Source organism: Trematomus bernacchii, unplaced genomic scaffold (genome assembly GCF_902827165.1).
Source record: "Trematomus bernacchii unplaced genomic scaffold, fTreBer1.1, whole genome shotgun sequence".
Classification (NCBI taxonomy): domain Eukaryota; kingdom Metazoa; phylum Chordata; class Actinopteri; order Perciformes; family Nototheniidae; genus Trematomus; species Trematomus bernacchii.
Window position 1 is genome coordinate 466,937 of NW_022987712.1, and position 18,600 is coordinate 485,536.

Sequence of the window (18,600 nt, forward strand, 5' to 3'; positions counted from 1 at the left end):
ACCCTTAAAACATACACACACACACACACACACACATACATACACACACACACACACACACACACACACACACACACACACACACACATACACAGAGAGAGAGAGACGTACACAAAGCCACTCTGCTCCGGTGTTTTGGTGTTTTGGGGATTTGGGAAGCATGGAGGAAATCCTGCGGAAGCTGCAGAAAGATGCGTCCGGACACAAGCATAGATCCCTCCGCGATGCCTGCGTCTACGCCCGCGGTGAGTTGTTTCACAGCAGGGGGGGGGGGTTAATACATCCATGGGGGAGAAACTGCGACTGGTGTACCTGCTAGCTGTTAGCAAACATGCAGCTACTGTCATCAGAATCAGAATCAAAAAACCTTTATTCGTCCCTCAGAGCGAGATATTTACATTACAGCAGAAAAGAGCCAAAGGCAGCTTAATGTCAACTAAGAAGCATGCGTACATATTCAAAATGACACAATTTACAAAATCAGCACAGGCCTGTTTGTATATAGGCTGTATATAAGGCAGGAAACCAGGATGCATTCAGGTGTTTCAGTAATTCTAGGTTCCGTATCCAAACAGGAAGCTGCACCTGCTGGAAATTAAACCTCCTTTTAAAAATGTCACACTGTACCTTTTATACTATCTAATATTTAATATTCAATTCCTCACACACTTAATGTTTATATAATATCCTGCTTTATATGTTTGTTATTGTACATTTGTATTTCAACATCTATATTTTCTATGTTTACATTTTGGATTGTTTATTTCTAGTCTTTTCATTCCTCCAATGTGCCTTGTCTTTTGATTCTGCTGCAACGCAAACATTTCCCAAATTGGCATCAATAAAGTACTTCTTATCTTATCTTATTAGAGTGTGTTTGATTGTGCATCATGACTGTCCATACGGTCTAATTTCCTGCATGGAAGATGGCACGTGAACGCACCACCAGTTTAGAGACAATAATTGAGACAGCATATTCTTCCTTTACCTGTAGTGTTGCCTGAACAGCCTCAAATACATGCATTTCTCTTGCATTTCATCGACATTTCTCATGCATTTCCTAATTTCCTGGTTACATTATGATTTTAACTTGCTTTGAATTAGCCAGTTTGCTTAAATGTCCCTTTTTATATGGACATGTAATAATGTTTTAATGGAGAACGACACGATTAAGGCAGTTTTAGAGCTTGGAGTAAATATTTGTTGTGAACTTGAGTAGGATTTAAAGGCATAGTCTGCTATGGCAAATCCAAACCATGAATATAGAAACTTAAATACGAAGTGCAGCTCAGTAAGATCACTATATACACACCGCTGAGCAGCACATCTATGCAGATCAGTTCAGGAATATCTCTGATGAGGACTTGGTGTTTTCTGTGTGATAACAGCTGTGTCACGCTCAGAAAGGTCAACAGGAAGTCCTCACATTAACCATTCTGTCAACAAGTGTTTATATTGAGTTTACTGTCATAGAGAGAGTAAAGAAACCACAAAATATGCACTTTCAAGAAGCTGGAAATCAGATAATTGGTTTTGTTTTCCTTGGTAAACAAACTGAAAAGCTGATTTTCAAAACAGTTGGCGGTGAATTTAGTTGTTGACAAGTAATCGATTAATCTTACTCTCTTAAACTCTACTTTTATATATTTGTATAGATCATGCTTTATGGAGAACACGGGGCGGTCGGTCTTGTATTTTCTCCCCAGTGTTACAGTCGAACAGTGAGAGGAATAAGAGGAACAAAAGCATCAATCGTCGGTACTGACATATTAATGCTGACTCAGAAGTCAAATCAACTCAACAAAATAAAAACAATAAAACTAACCCCCCCATTCCCAGGTAATAAACAGGACCTTTGTGATTAATACAAACTAACACAGGACTCAATACACAATAAAACATGTGAGAATCTGAGAATAGAAATAATATAAATAAAACAAGAATATGATCAAGTAAGTTATATAAATCCTCTCTTTGCCTACATGTTTGTAAAAAGGGTTCAAACTCTAATAACATCAACTATCTTGCATTCACTAAAAAGGCAGTTTTCATATTTAGAAACTCTTTTAAAGTCTCTTTACAGTCTGCTCTGTTCTCTCCTCAGCCTCTGAAACTGCTTCACAACACACGACATTAAATCGACTAGGAACATTAATAACACACCGTTTAAACATGTGGAAAACAAATCTGTTTCCGCTGATGTCTGTGGGAGATTTTGAGTGTGACAGCATGACGGGGCAGCCTGACCTTTGGCTGGCAGGCTCTGAGGCAGCAGGTAGAGAACGTCTCACATTGTGCTGATGTCCAACCTCTCACACACACACACACACACACACACACACACACACACACACACACACACACACACACACTGCAAGGCAACCTCATTGGACATGAACAAAGGGCATTAGCCTGCCTACACACACATGCAAATGCAAGGTGTGTGTGTGTATACATTGGAGTGTTGATTGTGACATCTTAAAACAAAGGATCGACTCAAATGGATTTCATCAGCCAATGAAATTACAAGAGTTACAGCTCTCTGGATGTGAAGAAGGCCGAACGTCCCACCTTAAACACACACACACACACACACACACACACACACACACACACACACCGACACACACACACACACACCACACACACACACAGTGCAAGGGCAAGGCCAGTGAAGCACGTATGCATCATGTCAGCCTGTGCAGGGTCACAGGATATTTATACAGTGTTTTGTCAGCGAGGCTCATATTTCAACGAGGAAAAACAGCAGTATTTGTCCTTTAAAAGGAAAAAGTATTGAGCCAGGTCGAAACAAAATGTCCCTGAAACACATTATGTGAGGTTATTTCAGCACAGGGTTACTTTGGACAAGGACGTCTGAGGACATATTCAAATCAAATCAAACAAATCAGGTTTTATTTATATAGCACATTTAAAGCGATTTTTTGGTCGAGCCAAAGTGCTGTACATGTAATAAAAAAAACATTACTACAATCACAATAAACGACAATAAATTACAACAGATATATCTTAAAAACAAATAAAATAAAAACACAAGGAAAAGTCAGAGTCGTGCTCCGCTCTGACTAGAAGGCCAGAGAGAAGAAGTGTGTTTTTAGTGTAGATTTAAAAAACCCCTAGGGTCTGGGCCCGACCTCACATGGAGGGGCAGAATGTTCCAGGCCTGGGGCCAGCTGCTGCGAAGGCTCGGTGCCCTCGGGTTTTGAGCCTGGTCTTGGGCACTACCAGCAGCAGCTGGTCAGCAGACCTTAAAGCTCTGGCTGGGGTGTAGCGCTGGAGGAGTTCAGCTATATAGGCCGGAGCCAGCCCATCCTGCTCACTTTCAGGTTCATATCAGTAGTGGCTCTACTGGGACATGTCAATGGTCAAAAGATGCCGTTGTATGAAAGAGGATTAGGGTCAAGAGGATTACATGTGGAAATTGTTTTGACATCCAACCACAAGTGAATTTGCTTTATTAGTTTTGAAATGGAAGTCCGAATTCTGAGAGAAAATAGAAATATGAAGAAAACATTTATGGATTTTGAGAAAGAAATCCAGAATTCAAAGAAAGAAAAAACAATTTTAAGACAACAGTCGTAGTCCGTATAACACATTTGAAATCTGAGAAAAAAGTCTGAATTCGAAGAAAGGAAATCAAAATTTTAACGAAACATTTATGAATTTTGAGGAAAAGAAATTCAGAATTCAACGGGAAAAAAAAAACGTTTTAAGAAAAAAGTCATTTCTAGAAAAAAAATCTGAAGAAATCTGAAAAAGTCTGGAGAAATGTCCGATTTCTGAGTAAAATAGTTCTGACTTTTTTTCCCCTAATCCTCTCCCGTACTGTTGACTTTTGTGTGAGAAACCAGATTTCTTTACGTACTTACAGTTGTAGTAATTAAAAGTGTTAGAGCTTGAATCTGTCGCACGTTTTTAATCAGAGCTTTTCCATTTCTTCGTGCCTTTTAATACCGCAGAAACCCTGGAGTGTCAGAATGGATCATCCAAGATTTCCCCGTCACAACTTCGGTAAGTTAAACGCCACAAATTCTGTTTCTTTTCAGCTCAATTTAGCTCACTTCAATTCAAAGTTTGGACGTCAAGACATGTCATAAAACATAAAGCCTAACAGAACATAAAAATTAAGAGCTGTTGATCACGTGTGGAAGACGGTTTGTTCGACCATGACACGCTTGAATTAAGTGGTACAGCTTCCAGCTTCACTGCAGGGAACACAGAGCTGAATATTGAGAGGCAAACTGTTCATTCATGCAAACGTCTGTTTTACACACGCTGTATGATTAGAATTCATTTGAATGAATGATCGAATCAGGGATGATAATGCAAATACTTTAAGCTCAGGTAATGCTTCTGTCTCTTTACGACAGCAGTAGTTATTAGTGTTACACATCGCTCAGTCCAAACACCGTAACTGCTAGAGAATATATACATGTAAACTAAAAGAGCCGTTTATGGTAACATCTGTTAACAAGCCTTTAAGAAACACTAACTTTTCTGAAGTTTTAAACACTTGTTTAAGACTGATAAAGAAGTGACATCTTAAAAAAGACATATTCTGATCATGTTCAGGTGTATATCAGTATGTAGTGTCTCTACTTTAAAGAGTCCTCTCCTGCTGATGTTCAGGTGTATATCAGTAATGTATGGTCTCTACTTTAAAGAGTCCTCTCCTGCTAATGTTCAGGTGTATATCAGTATGTAGTGTCCTCTACTTTAAAGAGTTCTCTCCTGCTGATGTTTCAGGTGTATATCAGTATGTAGTGTCTCTACTTTAAAGAGTCCTCTCCTGCTGATGTTCAGGTGTATATCAGTATGTAGTGTCTCTACTTTAAAGAGTCCTCTCCTGCTGATGTTCAGGTGTAATTCAGTATGTAGTGTCTCCTACTTAAAAGGTCCCTCTCCTGCTGATGTTCAGGTGTATTATCAGGTATGTAGTGTCTCTACTTTAAGATTCCTCTCCTGCTGGATGGTTCAGGTGTATATCATTATGTAGTGTCTCTACTTTAAAGAGTCCTCTCCTGCTAATGTTCAGGTGTATATCAGTATGTAGTTGTCTCTACTTTAAAGAAGTCCTCTCCTGTGATGTTCAGGGTATACAGTATGTAGTGTCTCTACTTTAACGAGTCCTCTCCATGGATGTCAGGATATCAGTATGTATGTTTCTCTACTATCAAGAGTCCTCTCCTGCTGATGTTCAGGTGTATATCAGTATGTAGTGTCCTCTTCTACTTTAAAGAGTCCTCGTCCTGCTGATGTTCAGGTGTATATCAGTATTTAGTGTCTCTACTTTAAAGAGTACATCCTCCTGCCTGATGTTCAGGTGTATATCAGTATGTTAGTGGGTCTCTACTTTAAAGAGTCCTCTCCTGCTGATGTTCAGTGTGTATATCAGTATGTAGTGTCTCTACTTTAAAGAGTTCCTCTCCTGCTGATGTTCAGGTGTATATCAGTATGTAGTGTCTCAACTTTAAAGAGTCCTCTCCTGTTGATGTTCAGGTGTATATCAGTATGTAGTGTCTCTACTTTAAAGAGTCCTCTCCTGCTGATGTTCAGGTGTATATCAGTATGTAGTGACTCTACTTTAAAGAGTCCTCTCCTGCTGATGTTCAGGTGTATATCAGTACGTAGTGTCTCTACTTTAAAGAGTCCTCTCCTGCTGATGTTCAGGTGTATATCAGTATGTAGTGGTCTCTTAATTTAAAGAGTCCTCTCCTGCTGATGTTCAGGTGTATATCAGTATGTGTGTCTCTACTTTAAAGAGTTCTCTCCTGCTGATGTTCAGGTGTATATCAGTATGTAGTGTCTCTTACTTTAAAGAGTCCTCTCCTGCTGATGTTCAGGTGTATATCAGTATGTAGTGTCTCTACTTTAAAGAGTCCTCTCCTGCTGATGTTCAGGTGTATATCAGTATGTAGTGTCTCTACTTTAAAGAGTCCTCTCCTGCTGATGTTCAGGTGTATATCAGTTTGTAGTGCCTCTACTTTAAAGAGTCCTCTCCTGCTGATGTTCAGTATATCAGTATGTAGTGTCTCTACTTTAAAGAGTCCTCTCCTGCTGATGTTCAGTATATCAGTATGTAGTGTCTCTACTTTAAAGAGTCCTCTCCTGCTGATGTTCAGGTGTATATCAGTATGTAGTGTCTCTACTTTAAAGAGTCCTCTCCTGCTGATGTTCAGGTGTATATCAGTATGTAGTGCCTCTACTTTAAAGAGTCCTCTCCTGCTGATGTTCAGGTGTATATCAGTATGTAGTGCCTCTACTTTAAAGAGTCCTCTCGAGCTGATGTCCAGGTGTATATCAGTATGTAGTGCCTCTACTTTAAAGAGTCCTCTCGAGCTGATGTCCAGGTGTATATCAGTATGTAGTGCCTCTACTTTAAAGAGTCCTCTCGAGCTGATGTCCAGGTGTATATCAGTATGTAGTGCCTCTACTTTAAAGAGTGCTGCTTTCAAACCTAAAGTCCAGTTTTTCCACAGGAATATTTTTGGATGTGTTGCCATGGAAATACTCTTGCTTATGGGCATTGAAGTGTTCCTCAAGTGTTCTGGTTTATAAAAAAGTAAACTAATAAAGTGAACAGAGAGCGATGCTTGGATGGTGATGGAGGAGCCACTATGAATTATTTATTCAATAACATCTGTTGTTTTATTAGGGATTACTAAATTAGATATTGATGATAATGGCTCCGTTATGTCCGCCTCTGTCTCTGCAACAAAATACTCTCATTACAAAATGTTCTCTCAGCCACTTTCACAAACTGTGGAAACAAAGCAGGAACAAAATGGGACTTCTTTGATTGACACAATAATGATAGCTTTGAACGATTAAATACAAAACCTTTTGGGAATTAATGCTTTTGTATTCATTCTATCGTAAATAATTCAAAAGCATTGCATTTTTAAGTCGTTTTTCTTCTGCTGTTGACTTTGAGATTCTCATCCTGAATATGACACAACTTTATTGAATACTCGATTCTGATTGGTCTATTTGGACATACTGGAGGTCTGCTATTTTTCCCTAGCAGACGTTGATAAGGATAGTAGACTGTTGCTAAGGATATAGACTGTTAGTCGACTGTTGCTGAGGATAGTAGACTGTTGCTAAGGTTAGTAGACTGTTGTTAAGGATAGTAGACTGTTGCTAAGGTTAGTAGACTGTTGTTAAGGATAGTAGACTGTTGCTAAGGATAGTAGACTGTTGCTAAGGATAGTAGACTAAGGATTGTAGACTGTTGCTAAGGATAGTAGACTAAGGATAGTAGACTGTTGCTAAGGATAGTAGACTGTTAGTCGACTGTTGCTGAGGATAGTAGACTGTTGCTAGGTTAGTAGACTGTTGTTAAGGATAGTAGACTGTTGCTAAGGTTAGTAGACTGTTGTTAAGGATAGTAGACTGTTGCTAAGGATAGTAGACTGTTGCTAATGATAGTTGACTAAGGATTGTAGACTGTTGCTAAGGATAGTAGACTGTTAGTCGACTGTTGCTGAGGATAGTAGACTGTTAGTCGACTGTTGCTGAGGATAGTAAACTGTTGTTAAGGATAGTAGACTGTTGTTAAGGATAGTAGACTAAGGATTGTAGACTGTTGCTAAGGATAGTAGACTAAGGATAGTAGACTGTTGCTAAGGATAGTAGACTGTTAGTCGACTGTTGCTGAGGATAGTAGACTGTTAGTCGACTGTTGCTGAGGATAGTAAACTGTTGTTAAGGATAGTAGACTGTTGTTAAGGATAGTAGACTGTTGCTAAAGATAGTAGACTGTTGCTAATGATAGTTGACTAAGGATTGTAGACTGTTGCTAAGGATAGTAGACTAAGGATAGTAGACTGTTGCTAAGGATAGTAGACTGTTGCTAAGGATAGTAGACTGTTGCTAAGGATAGTAGACTAAGGATTGTAGACTGTTGCTAAGGATAGTAGACTAAGGATAGTCGACTGTTACTAAGGATAGTAGACTGTTAGTCGACTGTTGCTGAGGATAGTAGACTGTTGCTAAGGTTAGTAGACTGTTGTTAAGGATAGTAGACTGTTGCTAAGGTTAGTAGACTGTTGTTAAGGATAGTTGACTGTTGCTAAGGATAGTAGACTGTTGCTAAGGATAGTAGACTAAGGATAGTAGACTGTTGCTAAGGATAGTAGACTGTTGCTAAGGATAGTAGACTGTTGCTAAGGATAGCAGACTGTTGCTAAGGATAGTAGACTGTTGCTAAGGATAGTTGCAAAATATGACAGTCTGATCAAGGAACTATGTGCAGTCATATCAATCCGCAGAAAGAAGTGCGGTTGATTTGCTGTCAGTTGACCTTAGTTGTAGAAGCTGTAGAAGTAAAGCTCAGAGATTGAAGCTCAGTGGCCGGAGATCATCGGTAACCTGCTGGGAAGAATGAGAGGGAGAATGAGGGAGTGAGTGGGAAGCAAAACGAGACAAAGAGGGGAAAAAAGACAAGTCACAAACAGTTGCTGGGTTCTGTATTATCCTCAAATTATATTTAACTACGTCAATGAGCTTGGATTTTCCATTCAGTCTGTCTTTTTGTCTTTTCCCCGAAACTTGGGGGAAGGGTGAAGCATGGGCCAAAGAATAACCCCTATATTTGACTACAACACTCTCTCAGTACCATAACAGTCATTGTACTAGTAGCAATCATGTTGAACTGAATTGTTGTAACTTGTGTGTGTCTGTGTGTGTGTTTTTTGTTTCCAGAGAGCGCTGCCTGCTGCCTCTACAGATGGCTCTGGAGTCCAAAAAACACCAAACTGGGGACAAAACAGCGCTCACTGGGATGCAGGTACTGTCAAATACCAGCAACACTATGAAAAAAATATTTCCCATTTGCTGCCTTAAGCTTAGCGGTGGTGACGTGAAGTCATGTGACCGTGCTGTAGTTCCTTTATAGCCCAACATTAGCCTCCTTTAGCTTAGCGGTGGTGACGTGAAGTCATGTGACCGTGCTGTAGTTCCTTATAAGCCCAACATTAGCCTCCTTTAGCTTAGCGGTGGTGACGTGAAGTCATGTGACCGTGCTGTAGTTCCTTTATAGCCCAACATTAGCCGCCTTTAGCTTAGCGGTGGTGACGTGAAGTCATGTGACCGTGCTGTAGTTCCTTATAGCCCAACATTAGCCACCTTTAGCTTAGCGGTGGTGACGTGAAGTCATGTGACCGTGCTGTAGTTCCTTTATAGCCCAAACATTAGCCGCCTTAGCTTAGCGGTGGTGACGTGAAGTCATGTGACCGGTGCTGTGTTCCTTTATAGCCCAACATTAGCCGCCTTTAGCTTAGCGGTGGTGACGTGAAGTCATGTGACCGTGCTGTAGTTCCTTTATAGCCCAACATTAGCCTCCTTTAGCTTAGCGGTGGTGACGTGAAGTCATGTGACCGTGCTGTAGTTCCTTTATAGCCCAACATTAGCCGCCTTTAGCTTAGCGGTGGTGATGTGAAGTCATGTGACCGTGCTGTAGTTCTTTTATAGCCTAACGTCAGCTTTTTACTTGATACATCATAAGTGGTGTTGATATGTGGAGATTATCCCGCTGAACTAAACATGCAAGTATCGTATTATCATCCTATCATAATCTTTTCTCTGTGTCTTTCGTCCAATCAGAAGCTTCCTGTGTAGGACAGGTTGGGGGGGGGGGGGCGGTGGGTGGAGGTGGAGGTCGTGGAGAAGCAGCTGCTAAGCCAGATGTTGGAGGCCATCAGAGTCACTCCCTCCCTCCATGAAGACCTGCAGGTGGAAGTCATGAAGGTATAACTTCTATTAATACGTGATTAACGAGGTGTGTGTTATTTATATTTTTAGTAGGTCTTCTTCTAAGTCCTTGATACCCTGAAAGTAAACAAAATGTGTTATTTATTATTATGAAACCCTTATTGCTATAAAATCCCGATCTCAGTTCCTAAATATGTTATATTTTTAATACTATGTTAAAGTCCCTTTTTCATGATCTGTTAAATACATCTCCCTGTTTTTCTAAATAACAATAGTACTGTGTGTGTGTGTGTGTGTGTGTGTGTGTGTGTGTGTGTGTGTGTGTGTGTGTGTGTGTGTGTGTGTGTGTGTGTGTGTGTGTGTGTGTGTGTGTGTGTCCTGTGTGTGTGTCCTGTGTGTGTGTCCTGTGCAGGTGCTGCTGTGTATCACCTACTCCCCAAACTTTGACATCAACGGAGACTCCATCCTCCGGATCGCTGAGGTAGGACAGACGCTTCATTATTATATATTTGTTATGACGTTGAGAAAGCTGTACATCACAGAGACTTGGTCACAGTATTGATTCGGCTGTTCCACTTAGTTTTGTCTTTTGTCAGAACAAACATGGACTCTGTCTATTTTTTAAAGGGGAAGCTCTGTTCGGTCCCTTCTCCCCCTGAAGCCTGATCTCATGCTGTCATCTCATCAATTATTCAGAAAGATGAGATGAGTGGTCCTGCATATATAGAAAAACGTACAGACCGTCCTGAAGATGTTGTAGCTGGAAGAAGAAATAAAGACGTGGAGATGAAGGGAGATATTTTCCACCCAAAAACTGTGACCTCTGAGCTATGAGGCGTTATGTTAGGAGTCTCCCCAGTATGTGCATGACAACAAAGGACATCCTGCGAGCTAACATGTGCAGATATGTGAACATATCTTTTTGCAGACTCTTCAGATTGTTATTCCAACCTTATGTGAATTTTCCACAGATTTGTCTGGACTATTCACACATCACATGCATGCAGCACACATGCCCTATCTTGCAATATAAGGGAACACATTTGAATATTAATCCTGCAGATAAGCGACCTGAAAACAGGATACAAACTGGCAGATAAATCATTTTCATCTGTGGCTTTGAGTCTACAGCTACTTGATCCTTTTGTTGAGGTGTGCTCTGCATTCACATCCCTGATATAAAGGTATTCTGATTCTGAGGTTCTGCACCGACTTGCAGAAATAATCCAGGTTTTCATCGTCTCTAAACCCACCCCAGTTCGTCTCTAAGAGTTTGCATCAGGCTCCATTGTGTAGATTAGCAGCTGTAGTCCAAAGCAGATGCAGAATCAGTCAGAACATCTGTAGAGACTTCACACATCGCTCCTGCAGCAGCTCTTTGATGGTCTCTTTGTTCATTATGTTTCAAAACTCCCTACTACATATCATCTTAGTCATTATGTGCAGATTTGCCACAACCAGCCAACTCCAAACATGAACCCAAAAGCCAGAACGTACAAAAACTGTTTTCTAAATGTGTTTTCCTGAAGCATCACTTCCCTTTAGCAGCTCCTGTGTGTTTGACGTCCGTTAACAGCTCATAAAAACCTGCTCAACGTGATGTGTTAATGGGATCCGTTACCAGGGCCATCTGTGGTGTGTGTGTGTGTGTGTGTGTGTGTGTGTGTGTGTGTGTGTGTGTGTGTGTGTGTGTGTGTGTGTGTGTGTGTGTGTGTGTGTGTGTGTGTGTGTGTGTGTGTGTGTGTGTGTGTGTGTGTGTGTGTGTGTGTGGTGTGGTGTGTGTGTGTGTGTGTGTGTGTGTGTGTGTGTGTGTGTGTGTGTGTGTGTGTGGTGTGTGTGTGTGTGTGTGTGTGTGTGTTTCTGTGTGTGTTGGGTGTAACTCAGGGTGTCTGGAGAGGCTGTCAGCACCACTCCATTATCAGAAACATCCCATAGAAACAGTACAGCTCAGTTCTTAATGCAAGAATTGGCAGCAGTGATGGAATTAATTCAGTTTAAACCACTAGGAGGTAAAACTCACCTTCATTCACATCGTATACAAATACATTTGGTCTTACATGAGTGCAACGACACAGAAGAGGACACGGGTGCATACAGATTAAGACTTTGTTAGTTAGTTTAACTTCCATGAACTGAAAACTGTAAAAGGTTTAAAGTTATACTATAAGACGAAAACACAGACAACACTCAGCCTGTCAATATCAATGTCAGGTAGCCTGAAATAAGCCCGTGATTTATCGCCATGTTACGTACGTAAGGAATCATGTGGAGAAAGGCGGCCTGTTGATGCTCCTTAGCAACGGTGTGTTAGCGAGTAATAACAACCTATGGAATGCGCAGATTGACCAATCAGAATCGAGTATTCAACTCAGCTGTGTAATATTCAAAATGACATCATGCTGTATTGAAGAAACTTGCAACTAGAGAATTAGACCTGCAACATCTCCAGGGTAATGTTTACTGTCGGGTCATTTTCTCACAGACTTCTACACAATTACACTTTCCTCCTCAGATCAATGCTCCTCCTGCCAGCCTGCATTACACAACGCAGAAAGAAGACATGCAGGATGTATTGATCAGTCATTGATTAGGCTCAGGTGCTGGGAGGCTGTCTATAATTAGCAGAGAGGCTGTTTCTTTGCAGCTCTGCAGTGAGACCCTTTATGGATAGAGCAGAGCTTTGGTGATTACTGAAATGAATCACATTCATAGCTCTCTTTAACCCTCCTCCGTTCTACAGTGTTAAATAGTCCCTCTCGATCATCTGCAGCTTGCCTTTTTTCACTCTCCACCAAAACTCTGGTTATCCCCACGAGGTTTTAAGAGAAGCAAGGGCCTTTAACTAACTGGACCTCCTAACGTTTCCTACTTTCTTTATCATGTTTGTTTGTTTGTTTGTACATGCCTTCCTTTCTCTAATTGTTCCCCTGTTTCTTTACTCGTTTTATAACACTATGTACAGCTGTATGAAATCTAAAATATTCTCCGTGCGTTGCGTGCGTGCGTGGTGTGTGTGTGTGTGTGTGTGCGTATGCATATGCGTATGTTGTTGTGTGTCTGTGACCTTCTACTCTGGCAAGGTTCTGATATTTGAAACACTGAAAACACATCCTCCTCAATGCCCCCTCACACTCATCTGTCTGGTCTCCACAGTAACCTGTGACGCCATGGAAACCTTCCTTAAAACCTCATTGTGTGTGTGTGTGTGTGTGTTGTGTGTGTTGTGGTGTGTGTGTGTTGTGTGGTGTGTGTGTGTGTGTGTGTGTGTGTGTGTGTGTGTGTGTGTGTGTTGTGTGTGTGTGTGTAGTGTTGTGTTGTGTGTGTGTGTGTGTGTGGTGTGTAGTGTGTGTGTGTGTGTAGTGTGTGTAGTGTGTGTGGGCTGTATGAAATCCATTACCATCAATCTTGTATGACATAAAGTGCCTGGGATATGATACAATATTTCACAATGAGAATGTAAATGAATACAAAAGATATTGCTTGTGTGTGTGTGTTTAGGTGTGTATCAAGACATACGTGTCCAGCTGTCACCAGCGCAGCATCAACACGGCGGTCCGAGCCACGCTGAGCCAGATTCTGGGAGACCTGACACTGCAGCTTCGACACAGACAAGAGGTCACACACACACACACACACACACACTCAAACTGGTACACACCAATAACACTATTAGCGTATCACACACACACACCACTAATGACCCCTAATATAAAGAAAGCCCTCCTTTTCCTAACTGTACCTCCTGCTGTGTTTCTCCACAGGGGGCCGATGGAGACGAGGTGACTCCGCCCCCTCTGCACAGAAGAGGTAACTCATCCATCACCAGAGAAAACTTCATCTGTAATCACCTCCATTTACCCCCCATGAAGGAAATACATTCAGCGGCCAAGTCTGCTATCACTGACACAAGCAGCAGCTGCCATAAATTGTGTGTGTGTGTGTGTGTGTGTGTGTGAGGTGTGTGTGTGTGTGTGTGTGTGTGTGGGTGTGTGTGTGTGTTGTGTGTGTGTGTGTGTGTGTGTGTTTGTGTGTGTGTGTGTGTGTGTGTGTGTGTGTGTGTGTGTGTGTGTGTGTGTGTGTGTGTGTGTGTGTGTGTGTGTGTGTGTGTGTGTGTGTGTGTGTGTGTGTGTGTGTTGTGTGTGTGTGTGTGTGTGTGTGTGTGCAGATATTTCCCCCACCAGCCAGTCGCTGTGTGAAGATGTGGTGACGGTGCTGACAGTTTTCTGTGAAAAGCTGTGAGTCAGGTGGACAGGTAACACCAGCAGTTTATTTATATATTGTTGTAGTATTGTTCACATTGTTTAGTCTTTATATCCTTGATTCCTTCTCCTGCATTTCAGGAATTGAGATATCCTTCAACAGGACACAAATAGAGAAATTACAAAATCAGAATCCTTTCTTTTGTTTTAATATTTAAGTGATATTTCAGCTTGGTCCTTGTAGTGAACATCAGGGGTTCTCTGTCATGTCAACGAACCTCAAAGAGTATCAGTTACCTAAAAGGAAATGTATTTGAATGTGCCAGACCCTTTAAAGAACCACAACTGAAGACAAACGGTGTGTTAACAGACTGTGTTGATCAGATACTTTACTGGCTAAATTATTATTAAGCTAGAGCTGAAACGATAAGTTGACTAATTGGTAAATTGATCGACAGAAACATAATTAGTTACTCTAAGAAAAATACAGTTTTCAGTCTCTCAATTATGCGTTTTTTTTTAAATATCAATACCTTGTTTTGTTCTCACAACAACCAAGTCATTTAAAAACATCACTTTAGACTTTGGATGGAATAAATCTAGAAAATAATCGCTATATTAATGAAGAGTTTACTTAGTTGACTGTAACTCACATAGTTTGCATTATTGAAAATTGGTTACAGAACCATATTGACCGTCCTCTGCATATACGCCTTTTTCTCTGTAACCTGTAATTAGTTTCAAGATTATATCTGAATCTGTGTAATTAGCTAAGGGCTATATGAAAATACTTCTAATATAAGCTCTTTAAATAATAACGTCTGATTTGTTTTATGCTCCTTTGAATCATTCCCCCGCAGTGATAACCAGCTGCTGCAGCTCCTCTACCTGGAGTCCATCTCTCCATGCTCAGCAGCTGTCCTCCCACAATGCACCTGTCCAGAGGGTTCACAGACCTCGTTATGGTACGACATTTAACACTGCTATAATCTTACATGCATGAAATGGTGTCAATGATGTTAAAGGGCCCATGCCATGGCCATTCCACTGATCATAATTCCATTGTTGAGGTCTACTAAAATAGATTTATATTGTGCAATGTTCCAAACTCACATTGGTTTCTCAAACAGCCTCTCTGTAAACTACGTGTATTCACTGAATTTCACTCTCTGCCTTTAACGGCTCGTTGTAGCTCCAATAGCTCCAGCCCCCACCCTCCCTGTGAGCACAGTGTGCTCTGATTGGTCGGGACGTTGTGAATCGCGCTGAGCTCCGTGGAGGTGTTGTTTCCTTGTTTAGCGATACACAGCGAAACACAGCCAAACTCATCCTGAGCACACACAAAGTCACAGCCGAAGTAAAAACAATGAGTGTGGCTTGATATTGACTAAGAAAAAGGTTGATAAACGCTGTGAGAATGGGTCTGCACAGAGAATGGGTCTGCAGAGAGAATGGGTCTGCAGAGAGAATGGGTCAGCAGAGAGAATGGGTCTGCAGAGAGAATGGGTCTGCAGAGAGAATGGGTCTGCAGAGAGAATGGGTCTGCAGAGAGCATGGGTCTGCAGAGAGAATGGGTCTGCAGAGAGAATGGGTCTGCAGAGAGAATGGGTCTGCAGAGAGAATGGGTCTGCAGAGAGAATGGGTCCTGCAGAGAGAATGGGTCTGCAGAGAGAATGGGTCTGCAGAGAGCATGGGTCTGCAGAGAGAATGGGTCTGCAGAGAGAAGGGGTCTGCAGAGAGAATGGGTCTGCAGAGAGAATGGGTCTGCAGAGAGAATGGGTCTGCAGAGAGAATTTTGCCGCGATCCCAACTGTCTGTTATCAGCCTGCAGCCAGGGAGGAGAAATCAGCTGAGCTGCCTGCTCCCTGCACACAGATGTGTGTGTGAGGAAGTCCGTGGATTGGTCAATTTGGACCAATCAGCGGGGGCTTAACGTAACGGCTCCACGGATTGGTCCATTTCGTTCCGGGTATGGCATGACATCATGCCGTACCCAGAACGAAATGGAAGAATCAAATGGACAATGACGTATCTCCAACGAGGCGTTTTGGGGAGGTATTTTCTGTGTTAGAGTTTTACTCGCTACAGGGTGTACTTTGAGGGTTTGTGACTCTGCACACCGTTTACATGCATAAAAACCTTCATAACACACAAGGGGACGGGTAATAACCGGAAAAGCATGACATGGGCCCTTTAACTAAACATCAGAGATACATGTTGGGAGTCTTTATTCCAGTTACTGCTTCAGGTTTCTTGGATTTTGTTGTGTATCTGTCTATGATGTATTAAGCACTAGGGGGGGGAATCACCAGGCTCCCCACGATACAATACTATCGCGATACTTAAGCCACGATACGATAGTATTGCAATTCTACGATATGCCAAGTATTGCGATACGATATATTGCGATATATATTTACATCTTTGTTTTGACTAACTTCCTGCCAATCCCACTGACTTTACCCATGGAAGAAAAGCTCAGCACCATCTAGTGGATTGAAAAAGCAATTGTTACCAAATAATGTAATTAACCCTAAACCTTTAATTTGGATTTGCAATATGAATAGTTTATATAATAAAAGATTGATACTTGGCGTCCGTGTATCGATACAATATCGCCACGCAAAGTATCGCGATACTATGCTATATCGATTATTTCCCCCGCCCCTAGTAAGCACAATAACTTATTCTCCTAAATGAATCAATGTTCCTCCTCCCAGGAAGCAGCTGTGTCCGTCCCTCGTGGCGATCATGGGAAATCCTGTCAACGACAAAACCATCACCTCCCACCACGGCCACATGGGGGCGCCGGACCGCCCCTCGGACAGACTGAGTCTAGGTAACCTTATTTAAAAAAATATATATAAGCGCAGTAGTTAGTTTGTTTGTCTTTGCTTTGTCTTTCGGATTAAAGCCGATTTGAGTGGCTCATCTTGATGCCCCTGTGTGTTTCCCTTTCTCCAGGAATGGGCCAGGATGTGGATCTCTTCGGTGGGGGGGTATCGGATCAGGGTCGAGGGTCCGGCTGCTCCTCTAGCGCCCCCGCCAGGATCGCCCCAGTGGTGCGGACTGTGTGTTACATCGCTGCAGAGCTGGTGCGTCTGGTGAACTGCGTGGAGTCCATGAAGCCGGTTCTGCAGTCGCTCTATCACCGGATCCTGCTGTACCCCCCCCCTCAGCACCGCACAGAGGCCATCCGCATCATGAAGGAGGTGGGGACACATTATTATACATTTACAGATAGATTTTATACCTTCAGACACCTTTGATTCCAGTGGTGCAGTGATGACATTTATTTGTTGGTCCCTGAAGGCAGCATGTCCCTGGTTCAATGGGATGGGAATGTGATTTTGGATTGTTGCAGAAAATAATCTCTGTGCCAAACAAACGTTTATGATATTTACACGTTTTGTTCAGCAGGATAATCTCCACATATCAACACCACTTTAAGATTTCTGAAGTAAAAAGCTAATGTTGGGCTATAAAAGGAACTACAGCACGGTCACATGACTTCACGTCACCACCGCTAAGCTAAAGGAGGCTAATGTTGGGGCTATAAAGGAACTACAGCACGGTCACATGACTTCACATCACCACCGCTAAGCTAAAGGGGGCTAATGTTGGGCTATAAAGGAACTACAGCACGGTCACATGACTTCACGTCACCACCGCTAAGCTAAAGGTGGCTAATGTTGGGCTATATAAGGAACTACAGCACGGTCACCATGACTTCACGTCACCACCGCTAAGCTAAAGGTGGCTAATGTTGGGATATAAAGGAACTAGAGCACGTTCACATGACTCACGTCACCACCGCTAAGCTAAAGGTGGCTAATGTTGGGCTATAAGGAACTACAGCACGGTCACATGACTTCCTTTGTTAGAAGCAATTCTTCTCTGTTTGTGTGTGTTAGATTCTGGGCAGTCCTCAGCGTCTCTACGATCTTGCCGGTCCATGCGTGGCCGAACCTGAAACCAGGAAACGCTCATTTTCCAAGAGGAAGTCTCACCTGGACCTTCTGAAACTGTTCGTAAATCCTCCATCTTGTTCTAAAAAAGTTATAAATGACTTTTCTGAATTGCATCATGTCCTAATGCCAGCTCTTAAAGGTGCACAGGGGTTACTTTTTAAAGAGTAAAACATACACCTTGCACGGTGTTGTTACAGTTTGCAAAAACATAGCAAAGATATAAGGTATGTTTGTGTGTTCCTGCTTCGTTCTGATGTCTCTTGTTCGTTCTGCAGAGTGATGGATGGGATGACGGAGGCCTGTATGAAGGGAGGCATCGAGGCGTGTTTCTCCTCCGTCTCCTGCGCCTGCGCTCCTCCTCGGGGCGCTGGATGAACTTTCTAAGGGCCACGGCATCCAATCAGAGCAGGTATTACTGACACAGCAGGTATTGTATGAGTGGACTTAATTTAGCCACCTTAAAGTGGACCTATCATGCTATATTTGAATAATATAGTGTAGGACCCATACCTATATGAGGCATATTTATATATTTTTTTCAAAATACCAAACAGATCATGCATTTTAGCCATGCCTCATTTCGCTCAATTTGACAATTATAGCTCTGTTTGTGCAGGGGCAGATTCTGTGAGAACAGCACCACCTACAGGCCTGGCATATGTACTACAGCGTCTCCAGCGCTTTCGAACGGCAAT

At 42.1% G+C, this 18,600-nt stretch overlaps 1 protein-coding gene across 1 annotated transcript in view; it reads left to right on the forward strand.

Moving 5' to 3' along the window:
* The window catches only part of arfgef3 (ARFGEF family member 3), a 58,336-nt gene that overhangs the window by 557 nt on the left and 39,179 nt on the right, over positions 1 to 18,600 (forward strand). Inside the window, 14 exon segments of the mRNA XM_034141045.1 lie at positions 1 to 245; positions 3,981 to 4,032; positions 8,728 to 8,812; positions 9,643 to 9,771; positions 10,148 to 10,216; positions 13,234 to 13,385; positions 13,917 to 13,979; positions 14,795 to 14,829; positions 14,832 to 14,899; positions 16,659 to 16,773; positions 16,899 to 17,146; positions 17,849 to 17,961; positions 18,181 to 18,259; positions 18,261 to 18,314. The exon segment at positions 1 to 245 is cut by the window's left edge and continues 557 nt beyond it. Of these exon segments, the coding sequence (XP_033996936.1) occupies positions 161 to 245; positions 3,981 to 4,032; positions 8,728 to 8,812; positions 9,643 to 9,771; positions 10,148 to 10,216; positions 13,234 to 13,385; positions 13,917 to 13,979; positions 14,795 to 14,829; positions 14,832 to 14,899; positions 16,659 to 16,773; positions 16,899 to 17,146; positions 17,849 to 17,961; positions 18,181 to 18,259; positions 18,261 to 18,314 (1,347 nt within the window). The 5' untranslated portion in view covers positions 1 to 160.